Source organism: Colobus angolensis, unplaced genomic scaffold (genome assembly GCF_000951035.1).
Source record: "Colobus angolensis palliatus isolate OR3802 unplaced genomic scaffold, Cang.pa_1.0 Scaffold272, whole genome shotgun sequence".
Lineage (NCBI taxonomy): Eukaryota > Metazoa > Chordata > Mammalia > Primates > Cercopithecidae > Colobus > Colobus angolensis.
In genome coordinates, this window is record NW_012115955.1 from 867,082 (window position 1) to 879,513 (window position 12,432).

The 12,432-nt window shown below is 38.1% G+C and overlaps 1 protein-coding gene across 1 annotated transcript in view; it reads left to right on the forward strand.

Annotated features, from left to right (window-relative positions):
* Positions 1-12,432, forward strand: part of AUH (AU RNA binding protein/enoyl-CoA hydratase) — a 143,329-nt gene that overhangs the window by 30,114 nt on the left and 100,783 nt on the right. The window contains exon 5 of the mRNA XM_011948030.1: positions 11,643-11,729. Coding sequence (XP_011803420.1) covers positions 11,643-11,729 — 87 coding nt within the window. The remainder of the gene's footprint in view (positions 1-11,642; positions 11,730-12,432) is intronic.

Below are 12,432 nucleotides of genomic sequence, written 5' to 3' on the forward strand. Positions count from 1 at the left end.
TTTTTTTTTTTTTTTGGAGACCAAGTCTTGCTGCGTCACCCAGACTGGAGTGCAGTGCAGTGGTGCAGTCACGGCTCCCTGCAACCTCTGCATCCCAGGTTCAAGTGATTCTCGTGTCTGAACCTCCTGAGTAGCTAGGATTACAGGCGTTCACCACCACACCCAGCTTATTTTTGTATTTTTAGTAGAGACAGGGTTTTGCCATGTTAGCCACACTGGTTTCAAACTCGTGGCCTCAAGTGATCCACCCACCTTAGCCTCCCAAAGTGTTGGGATTATAGGCGTAAGCCGCCGTGCCTGGCCAGTCCAGGTTTATTTCTGTCTGTTAACAGTTTCATTCAAATGATGTAGCCTTTTTCAGGTGTGTTTGTGTATGTATGTGAGTATATATTTGTATGTTTATAATATGTATGTGTTTGTAGGGGTGTGTGTGTGTGTGTGTGTGTGTGTGTGTGTGTATATACATGTACATGCATATACCAGGAAAATATAAAATAGCAATATGAGTTTGTTATGTTTAAATTTTTATTAAAATTTCTAATAAAGTTTTTTTTTTCACTATTCTTTATTTTTCTTTAAATTGTTTGTAAATTGACCTAAATATGAAATAAAGATCTAAGGAGTCCATTGGCCCCAGCCCATAGAATGTTGGTTCCTTTTCCTGTTCTACTGAGGGTTAATGTAATACACCTGTGTGGATCATCCACAGTGGTTGATGACTAGGCATTCGTTTGAAGCACACATGGACTATTTATGAAAATTAGCCATCTGCTATGCCATAAAACCTCCACAGATTTCAGAGGACAGCTATCATCAGACCACATTCTGTCACCACAGGCAGTGAAGTTAGAAGTCATTAACAAAAAACGTGATTAGAAAAAGTCCCCTACACTGGGAAATTTAAGGTAACTTCTAAATAACTTACAGCTCAACAAATGAATCTTAATGGAAATTAGAAAGCATTCAGAACTAAATGCTAACAAAAAATACTTTAAAAATTGTATAATATAGCTAAGGTTGGACTTCAGGAAAGAAAAAAGGCTGAAAATGAATAAACTAAGCATGTACCTTAAGTGACAAAAATAACTACAGAATAACCCAAACAGGGTAGAAGAAAGGAAATGAAGTGAGCATAAACTAATGACATGGAAAACACGTGAAGTAGTAAGGATAATAAAGCCCAGAGCTGGTTCTTTGAAAAGTCAAATAGTCAAACTTTTGGCAAGATTAATCAAGAGTGAGGGAACAAATATACAATATTCAGATTGGAAAAGGAGCCACAGATATAAATTCCACAGAGATTAAACTGGTAAGATAATGTGAAGAATGACTTTGTGCCAATAAAGTCAAGATCTTAGGTGGAATAGATAAATTACTAGAAAATAAAAATTAACCAAAACTGAGTTAAGAAATAGAAAACTTTAGTAATACCAGAGCAATATGGAGATTGAAGCAGCAGTTACAGATCTTTCCACACAGAAAGCACCTGGCCACAGTGACTTCAGAAGAATGTTACGCCTAAGCATTCATGCAGCAGATCATTCCAATCTTTACATACTTGGAGAAAATAGAGAAAGAGAGTCTTTTCCAGCTCTTTTTACAAAGCTAGGGTACCCCTGACAACCACCACGTAAGAGCAGCAGGAAAGGAAAACAGACTAGTTTCCTGGTCCTCGATGGAGATATTCCAGGACTCAGGAGAATCCCCACTTTATCCGGGGTTGCTTGCGGGTTAAGATGTGGATTTAGCCACATGGAAATCATTGTTTATCTTGACCTGATTATTTGGCTTTATTGCAGAGAATAGAAGCCTGTTTGGAGTGGGATCAAGAGACCAGGGTGTTCGAATTGGCAGCACATGTGCAAAAATTGGAAACATTGAAATGATGACGATACACTGCATAATAACCCCCTACAATTTTGTGAAGCATTGCATCTTTTACTTCTGAGAAAAATGCAACTTAAAATTACCATTTCTCATTCACTGGATTGCCACAATTTAATAAGTGTATTAGGGTTCTCCAGATAAATAGTATCAATAGACTATAAAAGATTTTTTGTGAGGAATTGGCTCACAGGGTTAGGGAACTGAGATGTCCCACAGTCTAAATCTGCAAGCTGGAGACCCATGAAAGCTGGTGGTGTAATTCAGTCTGCATCCAAAGGCCTGAGATTCATGGGAGCCAATGTAAATCTAGTCCAAGGGCAGAAGATGAGATGAGACGTCCCAACTCTAGCAGTGGGGCGGAAAATAGAGGCCAGTTCCTTCCTCCTTCACCTTTTGTTCTTTTGAGGCCGTCAGGGAATTGGATGATGACTACCCATATTGGGAGGGCTGCTTCTTCACAGTTCATGAATTCAAATGCTAGTTATCCAGAAGGACCCTTACCCACACACCAAGAAACTATTTTATCAGGGCACCCTGTGGCCCAAACAAGTAGACGCATAAAGTGAGTCATGACAGCAAGTATGACAATGCCATGTACTGGTGGCAGTGTGTGGATGTGGAGCCACTTGGCGTTCCATATGACCTGGCAACTGATTTTTGATGGATGCGACTTAAAAACAGAGATCCCCTGGCTGGGGCTGGGATGTTTCTAGGCCTTCAGGAGGTGCACAGATGGGTTTAAAGGATCTGTCTAATACATAACGTGCGCCCTGTCATGAAACTCTTCACGCTGACCTGGAGGTTCCAGTTCTCTTTCTCTTCTCATAGTTGCCTCTTCCACAGTGGAAAGTCATTCCTGATCTTTGCTTTGTTGCTCCAGGCAGGGGGGGAAAGCCTATTAATTGCCAAAAAAGAGGCCTTTAAAATATTAATGTTGAGAATTTCAGCTGGGAATTTCAGCTGGGATTCTTACTCTGGCAGTTTCTGGTTCTTTGCTTTCAGCATAGTTTGAAGACGGTTTACTAGAGTTGTTGGGAAATTGTGAGGTGTTTCTTGATGATGTGATTTTTCACCAGAGTGCTAAAGGAATGACATCGCTGTAGTAACCGTCTTCCTTGTTCATGTGAAAAGGTTTTCTCAGCATGAGTAAAATTGATGGTAAATCCTGCCTCACTCTAGCAGTAAATAATACTCATTCATGGATATATGAAATAATGAGAGGAGGGAAGGTAGTTCCATCTATCTCATTGTGATGCATTTCTAATAAAAGTTTATATTTAGTATTTAATCGTTATCAAATATGAAATATATTTTTGCTTTTGTCAGTTCTGTGCTAATAATACTTGTAATGAAAATTCAATCCAGATGAAAACTTTTAAACTTGGCACGTTATAGGGAATTTAATAAAAATTAATTTGATTTGCATACATACTTTGTTGCAAAGAAATGTGACAGAATGACCAATATTTTAAAGTACAAATACCAGTTATATCAGGAAAAAAAAAATGGAAGGAAAGTGGAGCAAAAATACCAGTTGATGAAGAAAGGAGATGATGTAACATTTTTTATATTGAGAAATAAAAAATGAAATGCTAAGTCAACTGACTTGGACAACTGTGACCCCCTTTTGGAAAGGGGGAAATCTGGAGGTCTCAGGAAAATCTGAGGAAAATCTGAGGTCTCAGCCATGACAGGATGGGAGGTCGGACATCTCTTGTAATACCACCTCCCTGGAAAACTGCCATTAGGCTTTCTTTCCTGAAGGTTAAACAAACCAGCCGTTTGGAAAGACTTGCTCCATTGCTGATATCAATCTACTACCTAGTGCTGCCCCTGCCTTTTGTAGCTTTAACTGCTCACCAGCATTCTTTCCTGATAAGAGGAAGAACCACTGCCAAGTCTACGAAGGATGCACAGTGAGGGTTTTGTGTCCTCTGCTTCACCTTTGACATCAGAGGGCTGAAAATTCTGCCCTCGGGCCATGCTAACACCCCCGTCTTTTGTAAGTGACCCATGAAAGTACATGAAGCTCAAATGTGCACATACATTTCTCCTTTTATAATATTCATGACTCTTAGAGCTTATTAAATATGTACATTCAGCCACCTCCTTCAGCATAAATTCCACTTCCTTTTGCCTTTCCCTTGAAGTGTCTGTTTCCGGCTTCTGGCCAGAGGCCATGCTCCCCAGTCTGTCAGTATAGCACAAGCCGCAACCCTTTATGAGAAATAAAACTCTCCTTTCCAAATTTATGAACCTCCTCAATCTTCAGTTTACAGTTTTTAAGGATGGGTTTGTATGTTTTATTTATTTTTTTGAGACAGAGTCTTGCTGTGTTGCCCAGGCTGGAGTGCAGTGGTGCGATTTTGGCTCACTTCAACTTCCACCTCCTGGATTCAAGCAATTTTCCTGCCTCACCTCCCAAGTATCTGAGATTACAGGCGCCCACCACCACTCCTGGCTAATTTTTGTGTTTTTAGTAGAGTTGGGGTTTTGCCGTTTTGGCTAGGCTGGTCTTGAATTCCTGATCTCAAGTGATCCATCTGCCTCAGCCTCCTAAAGTGCTGTGATTCCAGGTGTGAGCCACCACACACAACCTATTTGTATGTTTTAAATGTGGATGATTTTGAGAGAACCAATTCACTGAGAATGTAGATTCCACTGGATTCATTGAACATGGCATATCAGTTTTGTTTAAAAATGTCAGTGTTTATAGTGCACAGAAATCTTTGAAACTACTTAAACTTACGATGAAAAATTTTACATGTCAGCATAAAAATGTTCAAAGGAGCACATACTTTCAAAATTATTTTAGCAATAATAGGAACAAAAAGGTTGAAGATCACGTGCTTAAAGCGTTAGATCTCAAGGGGGGCATTAACACCCACAGTGGAGCCTTTTGGAATTTCAGGGACATTTTTGGCTGTTGAGGAGCTTTATTGACATATGGTTAGTGGGGGCCATGGAAACTAGACATCATGCAGTGCATAACAAAGAATAGTGTGTTTTCCCATAACTTCTCTAAAGTTCATTGGAGTAGTCTACTGCAAATATAAGTATAGAAATTTAATATATACTAATCCTAAAGAATATTTAAAAGAAGGAATTTATTAAACTGAAATTTTAGGAGAGGGCCATTATAGTGGGTGGTGTTTAAAATATATGTTTTCTCAAAATTGTTGAATAATGTATCAATTCCATGCATTGTCTACTCAGTGTATTATACATTTCCAACTATATATTTAGATGAAAAGAGTTCGCAATAGATAATGCAAAAGCAGTACAAGTTTTTACAGATATGTAACAGGAGATACAAAGTTCATTTGAAATGTCTGAGAACCAGATACTAAATTGTTAGGAACTCTTGAAATACAAGGAACGTATGAAATCTTATTGAATCTTACACTTTCTCTTAGAATAATCTCTCAGATAAACCTCATTGGCTACGATACTGCCACTCATAAAGCTTATTATACATTCTCAAATAAGATGGTATTTATGACATTATTGAATATTGTGACATGGTCACTGCCTTTAATACCCCTCTACTATTTTCACCTTTTTCTCCAAAACATTTATCCCCTTCTATGTAGATTACTTATTTGTTATGTTTATTTTTTACTCTTTTTGCCTCCCTTGCTTGGATACAGTGTAGGAGGAGAGCATGGGAGGACAGGTCTTCTGAAGAGTTTGGCATAAAAAGGAGGAAAAAAGTGGTAGCTGGAGGGGGTAGGGTGCATGGAATCAGGAAACTTAAAAAAAAATTAACTGAAGTATAATGTGAACATACAGAAAATTGCACAAATTAAAAGCATATAATTCTGTAAATTTCTACAAAATGAAGTCCCAGGACACCACAGTCATCCTACATGTCCCTTCCTTATCATTACCCATCTCCCACCCAAAAGACATTGGCAATTATTATGACTTTTACCACCAAATACTAATATTGCCTATTTTCAAACTTTATGTAATTGGAATTATGCAGGCTGATCTCTTCCACTGAATGTGTTTGCAGGATTCAGCCTGTACCATTCATCTAGGAGTAGTGCAGTCCTGTTCCTTGTAGAAATATTTCGTAATTTTGTGTGTTCTACCGTTTGCTTGTTGTTTGAGGTGTTCCTAGGTTTTAGCTGTTACTAATAGTGCTGCCCTGACTATGCTTGTACATGTCTTTTAGTACACATATCATACTTTTTTTTTGATGAGTGTGTATATTTGGAGTGGACTTGCTTTCCAAAATGATTGTACTGGTTTTACTCCCAGCAGTCTTAAGTCAGAGGTCTCATTGCTTTACACCTTCACCAATACTTTATACAGTATCTTGACTGTTGTTGGCACTTTGCATTTTCATCTTATTAATCTCCAGAAAAATTGGGATTTTTATTGGAACAACATTTAATCTGTTAATTTGGAGAGAATTTACATCTTTTAGTATGGACTATTATAACACATGAACGTAATATGTTCTTTGTTTGGCGCTTCTTTATTTCAATAAGATTTTTCAGTTTTTGTGTCAGGGTCTTCTATGCCGCTTGTTGGATTTATTCTTTCACTCCTTGATTTTTGGATGTTTTGTAAGTGATGTCTTTTTGAAATTTCACATTCAAATTTATTTTGCTAGTATATAGAAATACAGTTGATTTTTGTATATTGAGCTTATATCCAGCAACCTTACTAAATTTACTTATTTTCATGGTTTGAAAATTCTTTAGGCTATTCTTCATATACAGTTGAGTCATCTGCTAATAATGAGTTTTATTATTATACCTTTCAATGCTTATAAGTTTTAAGTTGGTTTTATCACATTCACTAGGACATCTATTACAGTATTAGGGAATACCCTTGTCTCTTTCTTGGTCCCTGGGAGGAAGCTTTTAGTAATTGACTATTACAGATTATGTTAGCTATAGGTACTTTACAGTTACTTTTTATTATAAAGATTCCCTTTTCTTCCTAGTTTGCTAAGATAATTGTAATCAGGAATGAGTATTGATTTTTAGATACTACAAGAAAAGCACAAATGATAAAAGAAAAAATTTATAATTTTGATTAATTTTAATCAAAATTTGTGCTTCAAAAATCAAGAAAGTAAAAGGCAAGCCACAAAAATGAAGAAAACATTTGTAAATCATATATTTTAGATATAACTTAGAACTCATTAAGGAGAAAACAAATTACCTGGTATTGAAAAAATGAGCAAGATTTGAATGGGCATTTCACTACAGCAGCTGTTTGAGTGGCCAGTAAGCACATGAAAAGTGTTTAACTTCATTAGTCATTAGGGAAATGCAAATTAAAATCCTTATAGATACCACTTCACACTCACTGTAGGTATAATAAAAAAGACAGACAATTGTTGGTGACTAGGAAAACAGAGACCCTCAAGCACTGCTGATAGGAATGTGAAATGGTGCAGCCAACCTAGGCAAACAGATTGGCAGGGGTTTTTTTTTTTTTTTTCTCCAAGTTAAACAAAAGTTTACAGTATGACTTAGTAATTCTACTTCTTTGTGTTTATCCAAGACAAATGAAAACATTTGTCCACACAGAAACTTGTAAGTGAATGTCCATATCAGCATTAGTCATAGTAGCCAAAAAGTGGGAATGATATGAATATCTGTCATCTGATGAAGGGATAAGCAAAATGTTTATATGTTCATATAGTGGAAGACTTCATGCTTATAACATGCATGAGCCTGAAAAGCATGCTATATGAAAGAAAACAGACAAAAAAGACCACATATTGTATCAATTTTTTTATAGGAAATGTCCAGAAAAGGCCAATTCTTGGGAACATAGATTAGTGGTTACATGGTGCTGGGGTGGGAACAGGAGTGACTGCATATGGGCATAAGAGATCTTTTTGTGATATGGAAGTGTTCTAAAATCAGATTGAGGTGATGGTTGTAGAACTTTGTAAATGTAGTAAAAATTGTTGAATTCTGTACTTAAAGTTGCTGAACTCTATTTTATGTAACATATTCCTCAGTGAAGATGTTAAGGAATGAGTATTGAATTTTATCAAATACTTCTTCTGCAACTAATGAAAATGTATATGATTTTCACCATTATTTAATTAATTTGGTGAGTCCCTTTAGTGGGATCTCTTGTTTGTAGTTCCTTTTTCTCCAAGATCTTGGCTTCAAAGTTCTGGCTGAGCCAGTAGTCTTCACTGCCAGTGTTTGTCTCCCCCATTCCAGGAGATTACCGAGATTTTGAGCTGCTACTTTATGCTATGGCTTTTATACTCTCTTTCCCCCACCAGTTTATAACTCAGTGTATGTTTTGGGGGGAAAGCAGAGGCTTACCATAGTTTCCCTTCTCTGACTTTTCAGCCTCTTACATCCTGGCTGCATTAGTTGCTGAAGCAGCTGTCTTACATACTTTCTCCAGTGTTTCATGGAAGAATTGGTCTGATGATAACCTATTCCATCCTAGCTAACAGTGGAAGTCTGTGTGAGTTTTTTTTTTTTTTTTTAAGATGTCAGTATTACAGCATTGCTCTGTGCTGATGGGAATGAACCTCTAAGGAGGGGCAGTATTGACGCCAGCCAAGGAGAGAGCTTAAGTGCTGGAGTGAGTGATGTCCCCAAGGTGATTAGAAGGGGTTGAATCCAGTGCACAAGGGGATGGATTGGCCTCCCTCATGATGTTACAGGATTCCTTAGGTGCCACTTTGCTAGCCAGAAATCTTTGCTGCCCCTGCCACCTCTGTCCGGGCCTCACTTAGGCTCCTGGGCTTACTCCACCCACTTGGCCTGGCAGGTTGTGCTTGGCTCGCACCCACTTGAATCCTATGCCTGCTGCAGCTCCATGCTCAGTTTGAGGCTGGACTGGGCATGCCACAAATGGCTTCTGTGTCAGGCACCAGTGTCTAGACAAGGGGAATGTAGTGTCACCCAAAAACTCGGAGATGCCAGCATTCGTGGAGCCCCAAGGGATGTTACAATTCTTGCTCGGGGAGTCCTGAGGTCTGGGCCCCCGGAAGTGTTGCAGCTCTTCACTCCCATAGCTTGGCTAGCGGGAGAGTGTTACACAGCTCTTTTATCCCCATTGCCCGCAGCTTGGCGAGCCGGCCAGGGGTGTCACAACCCTTTCATTCCTGCCGCCTGCTGCTCGGCGAGTTCCAGGCCCTTGTCCTGCGACCAAGAGGAATGAGGTGCATGGACACCAGAGAGTGAGTAAGGCAGAGAAGAATTTTTTTTTTTTTTTTTTTTGAGATGGAGTCTCGCTCTGTCACCCAGGCTGGAGTGCTGTGGCCGGATCTCAGCTCACTGTAAGCTCCGCCTCCCGGGTTCACGCCATTCTCCTGCCTCAGCCTCCCGAGTAGCTGGGACTACAGGCACCGCCACCTCGCCCGGCTAGTTTTTTGTAGTTTTTAGTAGAGACGGGATTTCACCGTGTTACCCAGGATGGTCTCCATCTCCTGACCTCGTGATCCGCCCGTCTCGGCCTCCCAAAGTGCTGGGATTACAGGCTTGAGCCACCACGCCCGGCAGAGAAGAATTTTATTGAGTGACGTAAGGAAAGCTCTCAGCTGTGAGAGGGGACCCAAAGTGGGTAGCCACCTGTGAGGCTGGGTCTGGGGTTTTTATGGGTTAGAATGGGTGCATGTGTGCTGATTCGTCCCTGGGTGGGCTTGGAAAAAGCACTGCTGGGGACCCAAAGTGGGTAGCCACCTGTGAGGCTGGGTCTGGGGTTTTTATGGGTTAGAATGGGTGTGTGTGTGCTGATTCGTCCCTGGGTGGGCTTGGAAAAAGCACTGTTTGATTGGTTAAAAGGCATCATCCAGAAGGAACCAATCAAGAAAGTGATGGTAATACGGGGATAGAAGTTTTCTCTCTGTTTGTGGAGTCTCTGGAACCAGCAGCTCAATTTTTAAACTGTCATTGGCTTGAAGGTTGGGTTTCACTGGGGACCCATCCCTGTCTGCCAGGGAATTTGTCTGTCTCCTGTCACTCTCAATGAGTTAGTTAATTCATAGTAACAGGAGGCAGGGCGGAATATATAGGTTCAAGTCCTGGGTGGATAGCTTTGGTGGCAAGTACTGGTAGAATTTCTTTTCTGGCTTTTGATAGGATTGATAGGAGGTTTTAAGATTCGTGGAGAGGGAAGTTGTGACATGGTCTATATGTAAGTAGGAGAGTGGATGAACTCAGGAAATACAGTGGAATTGCTGGGCATCAGAATGGCCCACTTGAGATGAGTGGGTATAAATGTAAAATATTTAAATTTACAAAGTAATACTGAGAAATACTGGGCCTCAAAGAAGAGTTTGGCATCGAGTTAACTCATTTATTTGTTTTTGGTTCTGCCAACATTTTTCTTTGTGACATATTAATTCTTCATGGAAAAATTAATGATGAAGACATGTATCAGGCCTCCCAAAACATTTAGACTCACATATTTAGCCCCCACCACCCAACCTAAGCAATACAATATTACAAATAAAATTGAAGTCCTTCGTGTACCCATTGCCAATCACACCCCAGCCCCCATAACCACCAATTGAATTTATCATTTCTATGTGTTTTATATCCCTGAATAGCATTATTGTTTTTAAAATTTGTGTTTATTATCCTGTGTATCTTTCTGTAATTATACTTTTTCAATAGTATTATTCATTAGATTTATCTGTATTTACTCTAATTCTTCCATGCTCATGCTGTACAGGTAACATTCTATTTATAATTATGTCCTTGTTTTATTAATTCTCCTATGGATGGATATTTAGGTTATATCCATTTTTTTGCTAGGCTTTGTATGCTTCCTTGAATGTTACTGTATGTGTTTTCTTGGGTGTGTGAGAGATTTTCTAGGGTGTACATATCTAAGATCCGATGGATGTTAGGCTATGTGCTTTGTCAGCTGAGGTTCTCACTCCCCCTGGAAGTGTGTGAGATCAGAATGCCCCTACCCTAGCCCTTACTTATGATATTATGTATCATCATGATTGATTTATAATAGACTAATAGGGGTAAATAGCTGAGTGTATGCCTTCTATACTGTAATTTTACTTTGTTGTTTGTTTATTTGGGGACCCATCTTTTCTCAGATTGTTAATTTTTCTAAAGATCTTCTTTGTTCTCAGAGTTAATTATCCCTTAAGGAATTCCATGTGTTTATTTTTCTCTATTCCAAAGTTACATTTCTGTGCTAAAGTCATAATTATGAAATCGTCAGTTTGTTCATACTTTAAATCTGTGCTTCCTCCATGTGGTTGACTGTCCCCAAGGCAGGCATCCACGAAGTTAGAGGGACTGACCAAAGTGTAATCTGCCCTTTTTACAGGGTTGGCATTTGTGCTAATACACTGCAAAAGCAGTGGTGGATAAACTGACAGGACCTTGCCAAGAAGCAAGATAGTGTCACCAGTTTGTTGTTATTTATGTTGACATTAAGGAGTTCATTTGTATTTTTAAATGAATAAACATTTAAACAATTTATTAGTTTTGATTTCTAATAGTGTAACTATAGATCAGCTGATGCCAGCTATAGTGTCTTCCTTTAAGAGCATGAAGGGGCCTGAGACTGGAAAGCTGGAGAAGCACTGCTTTAAGCACATGAGTAGACAAATACTTTATTCTTGCTGAACATGGTCATTGGGAAGGAAAACTTAGGTAATGTCGTTCTGTTAAAAGATGAATTAGGCTGATCTTGAAGTTGTATATTAATCTTAAGTAAATTTTCAATTCTTTGCCTTAAAATTTTGTTTACAACTGGATTATATTTGTAAATAATATACTTTGCAGGTGCTGACCTTAAGGAAAGAGCCAAAATGAGTTCCAGTGAAGTTGGTCCTTTTGTCTCCAAAATAAGAGCAGTGATTAATGATATTGGTAAGCACTATTAAATTCTTCTTTCAGCATGCTGAAGGTGATCTTAAATGTCGGATTTAAACAGTTACACATTATATATAAGCATTGGTTAAATATTTATATAATTAGATAATCATGACCTGTAGCTGTTTGTTTTAAAACGGCACCTAATATATTTAATTTGAAAAATTATGTAAAATATTTAATAATTACAGATGTCTTTTATGTATGATAAAATATGAAGGTATTTATTAGACAATAATAATTTGCCATAAGCCTTTGACTTAACAATATCTATATTTAACTATACATGCAAACATACATTTGGGATTCCTTTGTTTTTTAAATATACAGGATCATACTTTTTTTAGAATTACAGTAACTATCAATTTATTTTATTATTTTTATTTTTCATTTACTGCTGTATATTAATCCAGTCTTATCAAAAATTTTATATTATTTCTTCATTAATGAACATCTGTTTTTTTCCCCTCTGTTTATGTTATTTATAATAAGGTAGTGAATACCCTTGTAGCTAAACATAAATTCTTAAACAGGGAATCACTGTTTCAGTTATCATTTGTTCATTTTATATTTTAGATATTAATAAATTCTACAAAATTACATTCCCATAAGTTAAAGATACTATATGTTTCCTCATATTCCTGCCAGCATTTAATGTTGCTATTTTTGAAGTTTGCCTAGGTTAAAAAAAAAAAAAAAA